General features: G+C 34.4%; 2 protein-coding genes across 2 annotated transcripts; one reads left to right on the forward strand and one right to left on the reverse strand.

Moving 5' to 3' along the window:
* Positions 1–658: 658 nt before the first annotated feature.
* Positions 659–10,018, reverse strand: LOC105621770. The gene is made up of 6 exons (XM_012203225.1): positions 9,823–10,018; positions 8,306–8,489; positions 7,984–8,180; positions 3,658–3,867; positions 2,316–3,313; positions 659–1,930 (listed from the first exon to the last, which is right to left on the reverse strand). Exons 1-6 carry the CDS (start codon positions 10,016–10,018, stop codon positions 659–661), a joined length of 3,057 nt encoding a protein of 1,018 aa, XP_012058615.1.
* A 3,500-nt stretch (positions 10,019–13,518) lies between these two features.
* On the forward strand, positions 13,519–19,476 carry LOC105621771 (ubiquitin-protein ligase E3C). Its single transcript, XM_012203226.1, has 5 exons — positions 13,519–13,934; positions 14,296–14,846; positions 15,739–16,544; positions 17,608–18,876; positions 19,048–19,476. Exons 1-5 carry the CDS (start codon positions 13,519–13,521, stop codon positions 19,213–19,215), a joined length of 3,210 nt encoding a protein of 1,069 aa, XP_012058616.1. The 3' UTR covers positions 19,216–19,476.
* Positions 19,477–21,081: the final 1,605 nt, after the last annotated feature.

The following is a 21,081-nucleotide window of genomic DNA, read 5'->3' on the forward strand; positions in this document are numbered from 1 at the left end:
CAAAAGCGCAATACTAGAGTCATTATAGCTTTGTCTTGTAACAATCAGACAGTGCGTATCACACGCTTACATCGCGTTTATTTTATGTCAGTTATAAAAGTAAACGCGGCGCAGCTTAAAATCATGGATAAAAATTAAGATGTGTGCCTAATTAACGAGTGACGTTATATATATTGCGATATTTGTACTGTGGTGTGTTTTTCTTAATCCTTTCCATCGTAAATTGTCCTCCTGATTTATTTGTGACCGGATACGGGTGCAGCAAAAATGTAACATTTTCGTAAAAAGTATCCAATATCATGACGAATTAAGATTAATTTCCTAAGATTTTTAATAAACAAGAGAAAATCCTAAAACTTCTATAAAGAATTCCTATATAAACCATAAATGAATAAAAATACACTTGAGCAAGATAAAATTGAGCTGCCATACATTTCTTCATGAAAGACAACAGTGCCAAATATAAAAAAATTTTTCATTATAAATTTTTGATTCGATAAAAATTATTTCACGTTCAGTTGTAAAACGTGATCAAATTCTTTGTAATTCCTATAATACGTAATAAAATTCCCTGTATACATAATAAAAATAGATAAAATGAGTTTCGAATCGATTTTCAACTATAGAACACGAGTGAGAAAACCAAGAAGTGCGTTTATTATAAATTTTTGGTGCTCGGGTGAAAGGAGATACGTTTGTTCCAGAGTTTTGGAACCGGCGAGAGAACCTGCTCCAGAAATAAGTGCCTCTTCTCTTTCAGATTGAAACGCATGTTGCACAGTGATTTGTCATTTTTCTCATCTCTTTCTATAGTCCAAGCGTGACTATCATTATTGTCCCTGTCATCATATATATTATTAATCCGTCTATTGTTATTCGACAAGCTCGGCGACAGATTCTCTTTATTTGGCGATTTTTTCGATATTGTGGGAAGAGTATTTCTCTTGAGAGTGTCGCTCTCGTCCGCTTCGGCAGTCTTAGTGTCGATGGGCCTAGCTTGGCATAGATTTTCGCCGTTTTCCACAGATACCAAGGGACTCATTTCAACATAAAGATCGCTCTCATTCGTGTCAAAATCGTTCTTGCAATCCGCGAACGTGACCTGCCGCATAAGCTTGCTCGCCTTGTCCAGAATCGGTGAATCGGACAAGACAGCGTCTATCAGAGGCGTTTTCTTGATAGACTCTATAGCACAGCATCGGACGAATTCTCTGATCGCATCTATCTCGCGTTTTTCGACGTCTCGCGCGGTCAGATCAATCGAACCAGTCGTCGTTGAGGCGTTCCTGAGATCATTGTCGAATAATACTTTGGCAAAGCGCGCCTGCGCCATCAAGTTCTTGGGATTCAGGTCTTCCCAATGAGTCCCAGTGGTGTGATAGATATGTCGCGGCGAATTCTCCGCTGTATATCGCCTGATCTGATCTATCGTACTCACCAAAGTACTCGCGGAGTCACGCGATAGCTCTGACCCATGTTGAAACTTCTCGTCGGACGATGACAAATCATCGCGTTCCTCCAATATCGTGTCCAATGCGAGCATACCGCCCCGGTCATCGAACACCACCGGCTTGGCTATATATAGATTGGCATTTTGATCGTCGGACGTAGAGAATGTGCTGTCGCTATAAGATGATTTATTGCCCTTAGATTCCACCAGATCGTAAGTCAGGGCGTCCGCGTAATCATCCTGCTTTAATATCCCTCGTGAGATCATGCCGTCGGAGTATTCCGAGCTGTACGTCGTACCGGTCGTGCTCGTCAAGGTATCTCGCCGCCTATCGCGCACCACGCTATCGTCGTGGATGTACGTCTCAATGTCTGTATAACCCTTCCAGCTGCGGATGCACCAAGGCGGTCTAGCGATTCCTAACGGGCACACATTTTCGTAATCGTGGATTGACGTCACGCAACTCATTGTTTCGTCCCGCTGCTGTAGGAAAAATAACATTCGTGAAGAGACAGTAGCATAATGTAACAGAATAATAAGTAAAAAGCAATGTAATAAATAAGAGAAGATATAGTCAATCAAAAGTATTGCGTTATTTATGGAAACAAGGAAATTGTTATTTTAGTACTTGTATTGTTTTATGTTTTGATTTTTTAACAAAAAAATGCTTTGAAGCAAAAAAATAAAGAATTTATAATAATCACAATAAATAATTAATAATAATAATAATAAATATTAAATAATAATAATAATAATAATAATAAATAAAGAATCTATAATAAATAAATTATAATGATTTATTTGTATTCTCTATATTATAGGGGATAATGCAAAACTTTTGATTTCAAATAATATATATTTAGACCTGCTGCTGCAGGTCCTTTGACACCTTCTCTATATCGAATATCCTGCTGCTCTCCAACGGCGTCGGGGTGGTTAGTTTTTCTCTGTTCTTGATAACGTCCAATGCTCCGATTACTTTACTGCAGGAATCCAGCGTGAGAGAATTGCTTCGTTCAGAGTTATCGAGACTACCAAGCTGGTTCAAATCAATATTCAATATATCCGGTGCATGCCAGTCCAATTGTGGAGTGATATCGTGCTCGTAAATGCCGCGGCGTTTTCGGGACGAGTCAATATCAGGCAAGCCAAAATACAGAGAGTTCAACGGCGCGCTACTAGTAAGCGCGTTGTCCGGATTATCATTGACCAACGTGACTTCTTCCTTGTGTTTGACGCCGATGCGACTATGCGACCTCTCGCATTCTGTGGAGAGGCGCAAGGCGCTCGCGTTGAATTCGTTCTCCGAGCTGTAGTTGCGATTAACAATGCCTTCCTCTACACAATCGGAAATTTGCGCAATATTTGTAAGCAAAGATTGCTTGTCGGTAGGCACCTCCTCAGTCCTCGGCGAGATGTCCATGGAATGGTGCAACGACACTAAGGAATCGCGATGAAACAGCTTAAAGGATCTGGATGCGTCAACCTTCGTAGTTGTAGAATGCTCGCTGATATTTCGGGAGATGTTCGTCGCTGTTCTTGATGGATGAAATTTGCCATAATATAGTGACATGCTCGTCAGACCGATGAGCATACAGCTAACTATCACGGACGCAATCATGATCATCGTGATAGTTTCCCCGACATGTAACATGTATATGATCAGAAAGATCACATTCTGCGCTGCGATCACTGAGTAAAAGATGAGCACGCGGTAGCGCGATCTGTCGTCGCGTAAGTTAAAGAAGTCAAAGCAGTAGATTAGTCCGATGACACAATTGTAGATGCGCTCTTCCCACGCGGTAGAACAGAACTTTGTCTTCTGCAAGATCACCCAGATCGTCATGATAAACCAATGCAGACCTGAAAAATGACGATTACTTGAAAATAGGAGACAGCGTCACAGCGTGTTGTTCTGAAATATTTAGACGAGCGACTCAACGTATTGTAATTTATAATCAGTCCACTTAATCTGTATTCTATAAAGATCGACTTTCTTTGTTTAAAATAGACTTAGGCCCAGTTTCACAACTCATGATTAATTTTCTAATGCTAGAATTGGAAAAAGATGAGAAATAAATTGAACCTCGGTTAAACATTAACCGTGAGTTGTAAAACTGAGCCTTAGTAAATAATTAAATTATTTCATATAAATGTAATATGGACTTCTATATTCTAATTACAAGATTTTCTCGATAAAAACTCACCCAAAAATAAAAAGAACCATGCTTTCAAGAAGATGAGCGCTAACAGCAGAACTATGAATCTTGATATCAGCATACTGCTACGCCAAACAGCCTGAAGGGCGAGAGCGACCCAAGTCACGTTGTTGCGCTCGCGATTGATATTGTGCATGGCCTTAACGTATGTACTCACAGCCCACGTTAAGGAGCAGAAGGAAGTCACGGCGGAAGCGCCTGTGCAAAAATTGCATATGTTAATTTAATTACATTAATAACAATACTAACTCTTGGCTGGTGGTGACCGGATCACTCGAGACCTGGATCTTCAAAAATTACTGTTGATTTTCAAAAATTATTTCTTTTTTATATTAGGCAAAAATATAAAAAACTGAAAAATTGCTACTTTTTTATTGCTGTTTTACGTACTATTTATATGAGTGTAACTTTTTAATTATCCAATAGACAGTACGGATCAAGAATGACCCAGCCATAATTTCCCGAAGAGTTGAACTTGTAAATATACTAATTATAAAAATACTTTTTAATTTAAATACAAAAATATACCAAGAGATATTTTTTATTACCTTAATTATTATAATTTATATATCTTCCACATATATCTTCCATAATGCTAAAAAAAAAGAACGTTGAGAATGATAGATATTTATTTAATAATATCGCGATTATTATTATTCATTAAACAAAACTTGGAGATAATTGAGAAGTGTAATAAAAAAAATAAAATAAAAGATACCAAAGAACTATTATATATTTTTGTAACTATTGTCCGTGATGGACTACTGCCTTCTTTTCGGCTATTTTTGAATACGCTTCGACATTACTTCGCAACGCTTCGCACTTAGTCGCTTTTATATTTAAAACTGTGGAGGAGGACGAGAGAGTTCCTCGTCTTGTGGAATTTGTCATCGTATCGTTGCGTTCATACATTGTTCAGGAATAAATAGATAAACAGACTGATATTCCTTCCTTTTTCCTGTTATCTGCGGAGGCGGGTCATGAAAGAGGAAATGAAAGAATAGTATACGTGATTCGTTACGGATTCACAAATGTTCTGGCACTTTTCGAGCACAGCATCGATGGTACACTGGTACAACATAATTTCCAGCAGTGTTCTTCAGCGATTCATTGAAATGGTGTTTTATCGCAAGTGAATCATACACGTGACAAGGCACGATGCACACATCGCATAAAATAATAACGTCGAATGAAAATAAAAATTCGACGGTTTATCCGAAACTGAAAACCGGCTTTTATTACTATTCAAAAAAACTCCTTTCATCGATACAGGTAGGAACATGAAGATTCATATTTCATTTTTATCGATAACTGCGCGCATTTAGTATATACGGAAAGAACGATTTTATTGAAAGATCTAAAATATTATTGGATATAGATTTAAAATAATTGTTAGACCATCAAAATAATGATGGAAATTAAAAAATGATAAGCATACTGCAAAAACTTTTTTTCAAAATTATTTTCAATTCTATATCCAGCACAGTTTTTGATCATCCAATAAAATTGTTCTTTCCATGTTTACATATATTGTAGAATCTACAAAATAAATCGCGCATTTATTGATAAAAGCGAAATATGAATATGAACCACAAGATCAACCGTGTCTTCTTCTCTGATGCCATGTAATCCTCGCATGATTTTTCCGCGCTTCTTTTTTTTACAATTCTTCACACGGAGAAAAAAAAATGATTCTTTATTCGTAGAAACAAGTCACGGTGATAGAGTCAGTCGCGATATTAGCGACGATTATGACATTGTTAATACTAGTGAACTTAACGCATATGGAGGAGACAAACATAGAGCCGGTCGCATCGTTGAGGTATGCATCGTCGAAATATGCATCTATTGCACGCGCCGTCGCGCCTGGAATAATGCTGCGAGCTCCGATGTCACGAAACCAGATGGAGGATGTTAAGCGTGAGTTGAACAGGAGAAGGTGGTGGGTGGCACGAATGTGTGAGACAATCGACACGAAGAAATCGCACACAGATGCTACGCTGACGAATATGATCATCGACACGTAAGCGAGAGAGATGCTAAAAAGTTTCTTAAAAATTATACATCTAATGATAAAAATTATACATTAGATATAAAATATATACTACACTAAAAAAAATTATTTATTTTGCCTTCTAAAAGTAGGGAATTTTAAGAGAGTGTAATTTCGTCAAAAATTATCATAATAAAATGATTAAAAAAACATTTTAAAGCTTGAAATCTCTACTTTTTTTCTAGAATGACACTTTAGATAATGATTTTAATATATTGTCCTGAAAAGTAGAGACTTCAAGCTTTAAAATGACAATTTTTGATAAAGTTACACTCTTTTGAAAATTGTCTATTTTTGGAGGACAAAATAAGTGATTTCTTAATTTTTTTAGCATAATGTAGGAATTTAATTCGAAAAGGATTAAAATATTTTCATCAAATTTTCGCGTCAAATTGCAAGAAAGTTTAACGATATTAAAAAATGCAATAATTTTGTCTACAAATAATTTTCAAAATAATTTGAAGGGAACACAACGTATCATGGTGTCCGATATACAAGGCGGCGAGTTCCACATGGATGAATTACTTCGCTGTTCTAAAAGGCTCTTTGACGGACGCTACTATAGACTTGGTGCGTCGCAATCTTACGCAGATCAGCGATATCGTGAGGCAGAAGTTTCAGCAGAATGCAGATTTTAATAAGACTTATGAGGTACAAATTGTACTTTGTAATTCCTAAATCCATGACTGATTAATCATCATCTGTAGATAGCAATAAAAAAAATCTTAGATAAAAAATTTATAGATAGCAAAAAATCTACATAACAATAAAAAAAGAATCTTACAAAATAATTTTTTAAAGTATTCCTAACAAAAGAGTTAATTATTAGACACAAAATAATAGTTTTTAGATAAAAGAATCAAATCTTATTCCAAAGAATTTTTAAATAAAGAGTGACAAGTTAAATTGCAAACTTTTTAAAATGATTTTTAGAAAATGAACAAAACAAAGAAGTTCCTCATTGTGCGACATCCATTGGAACGTCTCTTATCCGCATACAGAGACAAGTTGGAGCATATGCAGAATCGCGAATATTATTATAAACGCTTCGGCCGGCGCATTGTACTCAAATATCGTGAATTTGATAACACGACGAGATTAGAACCAACGTTTACCGAATTTCTACAATTTATAGTCAGTGAGAAGTACTTTGACGAGCACTGGGTGCCATATTATCGCACCTGTGAACCTTGCATGATCAATTACGACTACATTATGAAGTTCGAAACTCTGGACAGGGATCAGAACTTTTTCATACAGGATGCCAATCTGAACGGATACCTATATGAGACAAATTACTCGCGAAATATTAATCCATTGGGCACGACCACCAGGAAAACATTAAATGAATACATTAAGAGAATACCACGATCGCTTCTCAATGAGGTTTACAAAATTTATGAGAACGATTACAAATTGTTCAACTATTCGTCTGTTTAATATTATCGATGTCTTTGCCAGATAACTTGCCAGATAACTCGGTTTTTATATGACGGTTTTTATACTGAAGAGATAATAAAACTTCATGAACATTTTAAATGTGATATTTTAATGTAAGAATTTAAAAAATTTTTTTCATTTTTTCAGATTCTTAAAGAAAGTACTTTATTTGTTAAAATGTATGTTGAATAAATATCATTTTAAAAAATGCGTTTTTGTTTCTCTTAGATTTTAAATCCCTTGTAACATTGGGACTTAACAAAGAAAAACTAAAACTCGTTGACAAATATTACATTCTATTTATTTATCGTGAAAGAAATAATGAAAAAGTTATTGTAAAATATCTCTTTTATAACATAGGTATTCTTCCTAAGTTTTATTTAAATCAAACAAATATTGCAAAAAAAAATCTGATTCAAGATGAAGCAAGCAGATTTTTTCAAGCTTTTTAATTTGTATTATTTTCTTCAGCTTTTCCCTTCATATATAGCAGAATTTGCAGGAATATCGCTGCAAAATCTCTGCAATATTGCTGCAACATGCAATGTTGATGCAATGTTGCAGTAGTTGATGCATTATTGCAACTTTTGTATTATTTGTGATATAAAAAGATAAAGAAAGATTCTCTCTATTATCTTAGTATGTTTTTTTAATAATAATTATTTGTTTAGAAAGTCTAAAGCCGAAACTATGAAAAACTATTCTAACGAGCTTTGATCTCTCCTATATTAATATTTACATTTAAACACACGTACACACATACATCATTGTATTATATAAAGTATAAAATAAGATAATTTAAAACTAAAGAGAACACTTACTCGTCCAAAACGGTGCGTGTTTCAACATCGCAATGATATATAGCTGCAATATCAACTGCGGAGCAGCTCCCATAAATGACTTAAACAAGTGCAACATACATATATCGCTTTCTTGCCGATATACCCAATTCTTGTCCTTGCTGAAGCCAGACTTATTTCTCAAAGAGTGCATCGCAGTGCAAAGCAAGGTCAAATACCTGAAAATAAATATAAATTGATTGAATAATTCATTATTAGTAGAGAATATATGCTATGTTCGTACACATTAATTTACGGACAATGAAATTATGGGAAAAACTGCGCAAAAATAAACATAAAATACCTGTGCAAAAAGCCAAGTAGGAGGATATGCAGCAACCAGTGAACAGTCCGTAGAGAACCGTCGCTGCGATGCCATCTCAAACTAAATAGTTGGGTAACACAAGCGGGTAAGACGGTGAAACCCATTGCAAAGCATCCCCACGCTAAGTGGCCTTGCAAAAGGTATTCCACACATACAATGCTGTCTGTGTGTGCGAAAAATATCTTACAAGGTGTTCGGTTTACGAAGACAGAAGCTTTCCCGCGCATGCTTTGAGCAAGTGTGCAAAAACAAGTTTTATCACGTATGTGACATTTACACGATTTCAGTACAAAAAGCACATTGAAAGACGTTAGCAAAAAGTATCGCGAGTTCTGTCATAATTATTTATAGTGTTAATTATAATTATAATTGTAAAATATAATAAAGTTATAATTAATATCAATTATATACAAATATAAAATAATTGTTAGACTTATTTATTGTGTTAATTATAACTGTAAGTCTAAAATGTATAAGTTCTCCTCTCTTTTTGCTATTTTAGCAAATATTTTGCATTTTAAAAATGCAAACGTATAAAATAATACATTAACGATATAAAAATATAATTAAAAACCTACAACATTCTATGTTTTAGTATTTATTTTTTTAGTATTTATTTTAAGATTTTATTTTCATTAATCCTGATATACATGAAAACTTTAAAAAAAAAGATTGTGTATTCAACAACAATATTCTTTTGAAAAGTTATAATTTTTCAATCGCGATACTTTTTACCAGCGTTGACATAAACAAAGCTGACGTAAGCATATAGGGTGTCCCGCGATCTCAAATTTTAGTGTCAGATTTCACGAATTAACTTACCGTGAAATATCGATACAATTTCTTATTCAGCGCGATTTTTTGCAATGGTCAACATTATATGTATATATCTTCGAAAAATGGAAGCTCTAACTAAAATTTAAATTCTGCGTTTACCTTCGTTTGATAAGTACATCTCAATTGATTGAGAATTGACAATTAAGTGAGTATGAATACACGATTTACGCACCAATAACTGCCGAGGCTCCTAGGTATTTTATTCGTATCAAATTTTCAAATTTTTCATCGAAATAGATTCGACAATAATCGAAGAATATGAATTTTGCAATCTAAGTTCGATCAGTTCCATTCGGCCGCAACTTCAGGGCGATTACGCCTCAAAGAATTATTGTATCTTATCAATTTATAAATACGTAATTTACGCACCAAAAACCGCGGAGGTTCCAATAGATATTTTTACTTGTTAGATTTTTTTAATTAAAAATTGTTTGCTTAGTAGAAAATAATGAAAGAATACAAATTTTGCAATCGAACTGAAACTGCAATCGCTCCGTTTGACTCGACCGCAACTTCACGGTGTTCGACTGTGCCTCGAACGGACCTGTCACCCGGATCGAAATTACGAGAATCGCAGGACATCCCGTGTCGCACGCACACGCGTGTGCCACGTGCACGTGTGTGTTGTGTGTATATGCATGTGGCCGCTCTTTGTTCACCTGTTGCTACGTCCGCGAGAAAGAAAGCAACCGAAGACGCGTAGTACAGCAGATCGGCGGCGCGAAATCGGTAAAGCTCAGCCTGCCGGCGCGGCGTCGCCGCGCGCGGCTCATCCGCTCGATCCGCCGTTGCGTTCTCAACGTCGCGCGGAACGTCGGCGCACTTCACCTCGCACGACTCCACCGCCGCCGCCATCTTCCCGCATCCTCGCCCGGCGCGACGCGCCGGCCATTCGCCGATTCGCGATTCCCGGCGTCCTTCGGATCCGTCCGCGTCCGGCGTGATGTCGCCGCGACGCGATTCACAGACCGGCTTTCCCACCCGCACATGCGCGAACGCATCTACTTCCCCTTACCTCCTGCCGATAGATGCTTTTATCAATGGCCGCTTTTATCAATTCAAATCGGACAAAACTGCTAATCTGCTCGCCACGAGCGATTATATATAATTGGCTGGATCTATAAGTAACTTAACCAATCATATTCATTAGCTGCAGAAAAGAAGATTTAGCAGAAAAAATAGCTTTGTGTTAAATTCTTTAATATGATTAGTTTTGCTCTTAGTTCCTCATTGGAGTATAAACCAATCACATATTTAAGAATTTTACAACAGTGTAAAGCTGCTTTTTCTGTTGAACGCAGCCAATGGGTGTCAAGACGGCAAAGGGGCTAGGCATGCTTACCGAGTAATTGAATATAATTGGTTGGATCTATAAATAACAATCAATTATATTCATTTGCTCAGTGAGACAAGCCGCTTTGTCGATTTGAGCGCAAGCAATGTACAAATTTTGATATATATTATGACGTGCAACTTATTGCCATGTCGCCAAGAGATTATATACATATATTTTTTAACATTGGGCGCATTCGACAAAGCTTGGCTCGCCAAGCAGATGAACATAATTGGTTGTTACTTATAGATCCAACCAATCATATTCAATTGCTCGGCGATTGATACTTAACTGTTTTACCGTCTTGAACTCGCCCGTTGACATTTTTTTCTACAAGTTTTTCACCATATTAACATTAACGTCTTTCGGAAAACGATGGAACTTATAGTAAATAATTATGATATTGCACGACAATGAAACATAGTAAATAAAAATACAACTGTATTTTTAGAGTTTTCCTTTTATATACATTTATATACATTTTTATTCGATACGTACTCATTTAAGAAATGGAATGGATATGGCCTTCTCTCTTGTTACGATTTTATCGACAGTTTCGTAAAATAAATGCGGAACTTAGTTTCCAGATCACTAAAATGGACATTGGCGCGCTGGTGTACGGGGAACAAAAGATTGGAGTGATTGGATTTCGGACTTCAAAGTCGAGCAGATAGCATTGACAAATGTGGATCTCGCCGAAGGGCCGAAACATGGCGAGCTTCGATGACTAGACGTGTACGGAGTAGGTTCCATACATACATTCCTGACCTCCCGTCGCAAGTCATTGTCTCTGTCCGGCGATGGACCGTGAAAAATCAACAGAGTATCGTAGAATATCGCGGATCCATCGTCGCGGCATCCATTAGATTGAGAACGTTGCGTCAAGAATCTTCGATTGTGTTTAACCTTCGAACACCAACCGAAGTTTGAAAATTGATGAGACTCGTGCTCTGAGAGGACTTTACGTTGAAGAGGGGGAACATGAGAATCTTAATTACAGAAAATGTCCCGTCAATTTCTCTTAAAGGAATGAACATGATCTAATTGTCTCTGTAATTGTTACGAGTGTTATCTTTAATTTGCGCTGAAGGTAAGTTTTGAGTCTTGCCAAGCATGATTAAGCAGGACGCATAAATTTTATTGAATCTTTAAATTATAGTATATTTCACAGAATAATAATTATATATAACGTTAGATTTTGTATTATTAATATAATAAGCAAAACATTTAATTTCAGGATTGGGTTAGTGCTAAGTTAAAAAGATAAAAGTTAAGTTAAAAAGTTAAAAAATTAATTAATTTTAACTTAGTTACATTTTAGATTCTTAACTTTTTAACTTTATTTAGTTACATTTTATCCGTAACTATTAATTTTTTATTTAAAAATTAATTTTTTCTTTGAAGTAAGTCTCAGACATAATATTGCGACAATAGCGATAACTTAAAATGAAGTGAAAATTGCAAAAGTAAGCAAATTTACTAAGTGTTGACCAATGAAATTATAAATATTCTAGTGAATTTGCTCACTTTTGTAATTTTCATCTCATTTCAAATTACACTATCGATATATTTCAATCTTTATATTTCAATCTGTCAGAAACCATGTATTTCGATGTATCTAGTTTCTAGATAGGTTGAAATCTATTATTATTATCGCTACTCTCTTGTATTGTGTCTGAAGCTTTAGTCATATCATAGGCCAGCATTCATAATTCATAGTCGAATCTTATATACTAAACAGTATATAAGTAAATAAAATATGTAAATACAATATAGAGTATTTTCTAAATGAAGTATATATTTGTTATTTCTGTTATTTGTAAGATTAAAATCCTGGAATCATGAATTAAAAAAATATAAAAAAACAAATTTAACTTTTAACTTTTCAATTAATTTTTTTTATTAACTTTTAATTCAATTAATTTCATTATAAATTAACTTACATCTTAACTAAGTTAAATTTTCAAGATTATTAACTTTAACTTAGTTTTTACTTTTAAAAAAAAGTTAATTTAGCCAACCCTGCATTTAATCAAGTTAAAATGTCATTGTGAGAACAATTCACTCACTATATATTAAAGCTTAAACAATAAGACTTCTTATCAAATTAAAATATTTTTGGCTGTAAGGAATTAAATGGAATACAATAAAAGTGCAATACAAGATAATACTGGATAGATGAGTGTATATAAAATTTATTTATTTACTTATTTATTTATTTATTTATTTATTATTTTATTATTATTTATTTATTATTTTATTTATTTATTATTTATATATATATATATATATAAAATAACAAAAATGTAAATGTTTTGACTTTATGTTTTGAAGTCTTCTGAAAATAGTAATTACATGTATCAACTACAAAATTGTATTAGTAATAAAACTTTTTGTACAGTTTACTATTTTTTTTTACTACTACAATTTGTAGTAAAACTATTTACAGTGTTACATTAAATATCTTTTAATACAATAAAAATATCAATACAAGTCAACTTTATTTTGATACTTGACTGTGTACAATTGATTTTGATAACTTGGTAATGACAACTTACATGTTATTTTTATGTTATATAAAATTATAAATGTCATATAGTTATCATTATATAAAATTATAGAGACTTGAGTTATCAAAGTCAGCTGTATATAGTCAAGTATCAAAATAAAGTTGATTTGTATTGACATTTTTATTGTGTTAAAAGATATTTAATGTGATAGCAATAATTCTTTTACACAGAAAGAGGCAAAATTATCATTTAGAAAAAAAATACATAATTTATTCGATAAATCAACATAACATATTATAATATAAGCACAATCGATACATTTTTACAAAATTATAATTTTTGTTTTAGATATGTAAATGATTGTTTTATGCGAGAAAAAATTATACATTGCTATTGCATTTCATATTTTATTTGTTTTATACATATAATTATTATTAAGTATATTAAGTATATGATATATTTAATAAATATTTCAGAGATAAACTCAACTATCGAGCAACTGATCATGAATCATGTATAGCTTTGAGGGAGATTATAGGCGCAAGCCACAGCAGAATTTATCAGGTGCTAGCAGACGAGACGAGAGAGCCGTTCTCCTGCAGCATGCACAGTTAGAGAGACTAAAAAGGGAGCAACAGCGCAAGAAGCATGATGCGGCGCTGAAAATACAGGCGCGCATACGCAGCTTCGTCACCAGGAGGCTGATGTGCGCGCAGAAGAGAAAGGAGTTTGATGAAGCGCAACAGGCAGCTGGACGCAGAAACTTGAGCCTAGAAGAATTAGTGCCGTACTTACGAAAGTTGTTATTCTTTTATAATCACATCTTAGACACTAACAGACTGATATGGGTTCTTCAGCACTTTTTGAAGCACCAGAGAGAAATTAAATTGAAATCAATAAGTTCATCGCAATGGCTGTGGAGACTGCGGTAAATGCTATTATATAAATATAATATATAGAAAAAAAGATAGTTTTATGGCCAATGTAGATATAATGGCCCCTCTTAATATCTCCGCTATTAGATTGGATAGAATTCTAATAATTATTTATGGAATTATTTGATCAGCAGCTCGATGTTGACGCCATAATACCATCTTCTTCTCTATTTAGAGAATATATCAGTTTCTATAAAAACAATTAATGCTTACTAAACAATGCTAACTAAACAAATAATGCTTTATATCTCTGTTTTGTAATTTTGAATGATACTGTTAAGAGTTACAAAATAGAGACCTTCTATGAAACGTTCATTACGGTATTTATTTTAAATAATATATTGTTCGATACAGATGGATTCTTCGCATGTGTATGCGATACAACACGGAAACGCTGCCAGATGGAGCATACTCCCTGGCGATACCATTACGAGTTCTGGAAGTATTTACAACGCGAGAAGATACAGAGAAGGTGCTACCATTATCGGCATCTAAACACACTTATCGGCATCTAGAAAGTATATTTGTCTACCTGATCCAACATAATTACTTCGAGCAGTTGAGGAAGCTGCTGGATGAGAAGGTACCGCCGATGGCAGAGATGACGTCGGTCGCACCTACACCGATCTCCAAGTGTTTACTGGACATGATCAAACGGCCTGTCGATTTGATTTCTTACGTGAACCACAGGGAGAACTTCTCCACGCTCGTGCTGCGGGAACTGTGCAGAAGCGTATTCTCGCCCAGACTGTCCGATTCTATTCGCATGTTTGTTGTGCCTGCATTAGCAGAATTCAAAGATTTTCCATATATCCAGTTAATTGTCTGTATCAATCGACTCCAACTGGTACCTACGATAAACCTGCTTTATTGTATATTGTCGTTGGATTCGTCTAATCAGTTTTGTAAGTATAAACAAAAAGCTTTATTAACATTATTAGTTTTAATTCTACCACAGACAAACAAAATATTATTCAATTTTCTGGATAACGTTGAATCATTTTTGTATTGTTTAATGTTCTTGTTTATATTAATTATATTTATGTTCCTATATTTATGAGTAATATTATTCATATCCACACAGAGAAAAAGATTTCTTTGGAGATTTAATAAATTTTATTATAAGCAAATAAATTTGTTATTTGGAATAGTCCAAACAAACGAATGTTTAAATCAATAAGTGCGATTGTTTGAATTTGAAACAATGTATATTTTTGTCTTAAATACATTATTTGTTTGAACAGATAATGTCTATCTTCAGTATTTGTGTGATCAACTGTACTGGCACAAACATAATTGATATAGCACATAGCACTGTTCGTTTAATCCTGTTAGTCCAAATCCTGTTTAATCCATTGTTGTATAAGCCACTATTTCTATATTTTTGGCCAAAAAATATAATGATTATTCTAAGAAAGCAATTACATGGAACAATCTACCTCTATCAATATATTTTCAAATAAATAATTTATTTCATTGTAACCAAATAATATATTATTTAATTGAAAGATATTACTTTAAATAATAATGTTATTTCTGTCAATAGAAGTTTCTTGAATGAAACAACAAAATTTTTATTCAAACAAATAATATTTCGTACAAGCATGTGTTGTTTCAATGAAACAAATTTTATTTCAAATAAATAGGAATACTAAATCTAAAGAAATCTTTTTCCCTGTGCATAATGCTGACAAAATATTGCAATTTAATTTAATTTATTACATTTTTACTAAATTTATATTTTTGATAAATTAACGTTGTAATTAATAAAAATTTTATACTTGACTTTTTTCGTAGCATGGTGCAAATCTGAGGACGTGCTAACGAATTACTTGCAAGTGCTCGCGTCTCTGAGTTCAACCATCGTGCCATTGATGGCCGAGCAAAACATTTCGGAGCGACAGACTGATAATGATTCAGACAACGAATCGAATGGTAACATGACTGATCAGGAACAGGCTGATATCCTGCGGCAGTGCATCGAGATGTTAAACGAGCAGCAACGTGTAAATGGTATTTTATCGGCGATTGAACAGAGCCAATCGGATCCCCCGGTGCTGCTACAACCATTGTGTCGGTTATGCCATCATCTACTTATCACGAATAAGCTGGCCGTTCAGAAATATAAATTGCTCTATATGCTTGCATTCAAGCCGGTGTTTCTTAAACATCTGTGGACCAGCTTAGCGTCGATTCGTCAAACATCGTTGTTTGGTGGTGGTGCTGCCACATCTCTTCTGCAGATTATATCGCGTGGAATCGCTCTTTCAACTGAGGACACCGACAGAATAGTTCCATTACTAGCGGTGTTCTGTTCATTGTTTAGCCTGCTGATCGCGACCTTGCACGATACGGAATTCTTCCTTGAGCCAACTTCCGCAGAACATGTATCCAAAAACCGGCAGCAGCACACAATGCCTTTTACCATCGCGGAACTGGCAGTGCTATCTGGTCATCTAAAGGGTGTCTGCTTAGGTCTGGTGGAGCTAGCGTTTCCTGATACTCGACCTACAGTGCGCGATGACTACAGAAACGCTGTACTGGGTCCTACGTTCGCCGTTCAGTGCCGACACGATACACAGATCTGGACGCACTTGTTCAAGGTTTCACCAAAATTCTAATATTTTCTTGAAATCTCTAAAATCTAATGATAATTATTATTTAGTTTTTATGCATCATATGCATTCTTTTTCAAGACTGATTCAGTTTTCACTCTTTAGAGTGAGATTTCATTCTAAAGAAAATTTAGAGAGTAGATTAACTTTAATTTTAGTTTATTCTTTATCTTTTTCTAAGTCTTAGAATTAGAAAAAGATAAAAAGTTAATTAAATTAGATTATAATTAATCTACATTGGAAAAAGTGATACAATATCGCTATCGTTACATAAATATTATATGCAAGGATTATTTAAACTGATATATAATGGATAGAATTTTTAAAAGCTTGTTTCCAATTATCCTAACTTTTAGCATGACAATTAGATTAGATTTCTAATAACTATGAAAATATAGCGTTCATGACCTCGCTTGTATTGTAAAATTTAAATATTGATAACTAGACATTGGATTCTTATGCAATTTCATATTTTTTTAGAAAATATATTGGAAAGTAATATCAAAATAGAAATTTATCTTATTAAAAAAGTATTCTAAAAATGCATATTTATTTATAAAGATTATGCGTTTCGCGAGTTTCCTCCGTGTCTAGATCTATTCTTGAAATGCGTTTGTGAACCAATGTTTTGATACTGTTCTGATAAGTATCAGGCTGCTCGCTCTGATGAAGTGGACTGCAAAATTCACGAAACGTTGGAATTTCAAGAATAGATCTGGACACGGAAGAAACCCGTAAAACGCATAATCTTTATATAAAAAGCACCCATGGAAGCCTCAAGAATATTGTATATTTATTTTCGCATATTTGCATATTTGTGTAAATTTGCATATTTTGCGCATAAATGCAAAAATATCTGCATAAAATTCCAATGTCTAATAATATTCTAAGTAAGATTAATGATTCTCTGATTATTTTTGAATTAATCTTTATCTCCAAGAAAATGTTTAAATTTCTATAAGTTTTATTAATTGCAATTAAGAGTTACTATTACGATAAATAATGTTATACATAGTCATAAAAATCAAATTTATTATAAATTTGCTCAAAGGTCACGGTAGGTCTTCTACGGCAACTACATACGCGTGATCTCAGACGGCAGTTTTGTCCTGAAGGTCATTGGATCGCATCCAACGTCGTCATTCCCATTGACAAACCGCAGGACTTTGCATTCCGTAGACGCCGGCTACGTGGATATGTGCCCTTTCAGAATCTGAGGGCCTTCACGAGGGAAGAGTTTGAGGAGGGACCACCGTTATCGGCGACAGAAGTGCGGACATTAACGCTATTGCGCGAGATACCATTTGTTGTACCATTCAATAATCGTGTAGTGGTATTCCAATCGTTAATTTACAAGGACAAAGCGGAACAGCAGGGCGAACTCGCGCACTTCATGCAGGGTCCGTCGATACAGATCTCCGTGAGACGGAATTACCTCTACGAAGACGCTTTCGAAAAGTTATCACCAGAAAATGAACCAGAGCTGCGATTGAAGATGCGAGTTCAGCTGGTTAACACCGCGGGATTGGAGGAAGCCGGTGTCGACGGTGGTGGTCTATTCAGAGAATTTTTATCTGAGTTATTGAAGACCAGTTTCGATCCTAACCGCGGCTTCTTCAAACTCACCAAGGACAACATGTTGTATCCGAATCCCACGGTGCAGTTGCTAGTTGACGATTTTCCGAAACATTATTACTTTATTGGCAGGATCTTGGGGAAGGCATTGTATGAGAATCTGCTAGTGGAGTTGCCGTTCGCTGAGTTTTTTTTGTCGAAGATCGTTGGACGCCAGTCGGACGTAGACGTGCATCATCTAGCCTCCCTTGATCCCATCATGTATCGCAGCCTTCTCTATCTGAAGAGTTACAAAGGCGACGTGGCGGATCTAGGATTAGACTTCACCGTGCTCAGCGACGAGCTTGGCGAGAGACGGGTCGACGAATTGAAACCGAGCGGCGCCAACATCCCTGTGACAAGTCACAATCGCATTGAGTACATTCATCTGATGGCCGATTATAAACTGAACAAGCAGATACGTGCGCAGTGTTTCGCGTTCAAGCAAGGAATCGGCAGTGTGGTACCGCTTGACTGGTTACAAATGTTCAATAACAAAGAACTACAAGTACTCATCTCGGGCGCGCAAATTCCCGTGGACGTGAATGACTTGATGTTACACACGAATTATACCGGCGGATACGCGCCCGACCATCCGACTATCACTGCCTTCTGGAAGGTCGTCAACGAGTTCAACGATCAGCAGAAGGGCCAACTACTAAAGTTCGTTACTAGTTGTAGTCGCCCTCCTCTCCTGGGATTCAAGGTGCGTTGTAAATATATGTGCGATTCTACAATTCGATATCTCGAAAACTAGATTACAAAAATCTCAACCTAGAATCTAATTAACAACAATCGGTATTCTAATCATTACGTTACATTTGTGATATTTGTTTCTCCATTGTTTGTTCAACCCTTGAAGTATTTTTGTTCACAGGAACTCGATCCACCATTCTGCATCCAGCATGCCGGTTCTGTGGATCGTTTGCCGACTTCGAGTACCTGTATGAACTTGCTGAAACTTCCCGAGTTTCCGGATGAGAAAATCCTACGCGAGAAACTCCTGTATGCGATACAGGCCGGCGCGGGCTTTGAGCTTAGTTAGAGATTTTTTCATTTCACTTCTATTGACTCCTATTTGATCCAAATGTGTAAATACAATGTGTATAACTTTGTGAGTGTATAAGATGTAATGAGGAGAAAATGCCATGAAAAATTTGTTCATGCTGTATTTTACGTGAATTAACGTTAGGATTTCCTACAAAAATTCTCATGGGGGAACGTGGCGAAAATATTAATATTATATAACAGGAGGGGCCAACTATATATACACCAGGCATGCCAATTTGAACTCCGGAACCAAGACAAAAGTCATTGACGCAAAAAAATTCAATGTGAGTAACATTTCAGAGAAGAACTGAAATCTTAAAATGTTGATAAGCGTCACTTAAACGCATATCAACCAGTCAATATTTTCTGTGAAATCTCTACACTGAATTTTTTGCATCGATGGCTTTACGTTTTGGCTCCGGAACTCAAATTGGACAGGCCTGATATACACTAAGCAAAAGTACCTACCAACGGAGATTATCATCTTGACTTTGATGCGCCGTTTGTAAAAAAAACATGAAACGTTTGTAGTATGCATGAGTGTGTATAATATACATCGGAGAATGTACGGATATTTTTTTGGTTTCAATTTTTCGAGTCCTTGGCCTACAATTGTATAAATTATGTATATTTTTATTGTTTTATATTCGCCATGTGATGTGATTTTGTCACAACGACTACTACTTCAATATATGTGAGAATAGATGTATGTATTTATGAGGTATATTGTTAAGCTGTGTAAATAAAATGCCTGAAAGCGTTGAAAATATTTATCGATATTATTTTTAAAAAACATTTAGAAACTTATATTAATTGATCATTTTATTTGCAATTAAATATTAATTATTCTATAATACATTTTGTATTGATTTTAGTAATATAATTTGTAAATATACTTGTGCTGATCTTTAATTATTATATATTAAATAATAGGGAGTGTATATAAATAATAAGATAAAGATTAAAATACGTACTTAAATATTTAAATAAAATAATTTAAATAATGTTCATAAATTTATACCATTAATAATAGAGATTGAGACATTATCAATAATAGAGAATATATCTACTTTTCTCAATATACTAATTATTTCATTTAAATCAATATTTTTATTAAAACTTATATCCATGCAAGTTTTTTGATCTATTAAAATTCGTTAACATTTTACTTAACTATATAAACATTATATTAATATTATTCCATATATTTATATAATCATTCAAAAAATATATATATAAATTATATTTAAATTATAAACCATTCTCTTATGATAACATAATTATAGTCATAAATATCAAAAATTCTCTCAGTGTATCCCTAATCCCATAACAACAAGTCATTATGATATCAAAATGATATCAAATGACTCCAAAATAATCATTAAAAGTTATTTTTCAATCATTTCCGATTCATTTTAATGTCATTTTGACGTTATCTGTGACTCGTTCTGCTTGGGTTGTATCATCGCAACATCTCATCTGCGAAACTGTGAAAAAAGAATTGTGCAGCTTGCTTGATGTCATAAGCAATTGAAGAACTGCTTCTAGAAATATAGCCAAGTAAAAAATGAAATAATGTTTGACATACAGATTAACTTTAACTTACTTGTGTCTTTTTAACTTACTTTTTATCTTTCTTCTAGTTTTAAGAATTAGAAAAAGGAACAGAAAGGTAAGTTAAACCAAGATTAAAAGTTAAAGTAAAAAGATTAAAGTTAATCTACATTGATAAAAATGGAAATAAGCAGATACAACATAAAAGAGTTAAATGAAAAACTGGAGAGAGAATATTAAGATTATATAGGGAAATTCGAGATCTGACTGTGAGATGTTTTTTTCTACTGTTCTTTCACTCTAAAAG

Source organism: Atta cephalotes (assembly GCF_000143395.1).
Source record: "Atta cephalotes unplaced genomic scaffold scaffold00037, whole genome shotgun sequence".
Classification (NCBI taxonomy): domain Eukaryota; kingdom Metazoa; phylum Arthropoda; class Insecta; order Hymenoptera; family Formicidae; genus Atta; species Atta cephalotes.

Bases quoted from the DNA above. Each gene is read 5' to 3' on its own strand.
- LOC105621770 (XM_012203225.1), bottom strand. From the start codon at position 10,018: ATGGCGGCGGCGGTGGAGTCGTGCGAGGTGAAGTGCGCCGACGTTCCG. The intron at 3,868-7,983 runs GTAAGTGTTCTC...ATTTTTGCACAG, and splicing joins ACACGCACCGTTTTGGACGA to GCGCTTCCGCCGTGACTTCC. The intron at 3,314-3,657 runs GTGAGTTTTTAT...GTCATTTTTCAG, and splicing joins ATGGTTCTTTTTATTTTTGG to GTCTGCATTGGTTTATCATG.
- LOC105621771 (XM_012203226.1), top strand. From the start codon at position 13,519: ATGTATAGCTTTGAGGGAGATTATAGGCGCAAGCCACAGCAGAATTTA. The intron at 14,847-15,738 runs GTAAGTATAAAC...CTTTTTTCGTAG, and splicing joins GGATTCGTCTAATCAGTTTT to CATGGTGCAAATCTGAGGAC. The intron at 16,545-17,607 runs GTTTCACCAAAA...ATTTGCTCAAAG, and splicing joins TCTGGACGCACTTGTTCAAG to GTCACGGTAGGTCTTCTACG.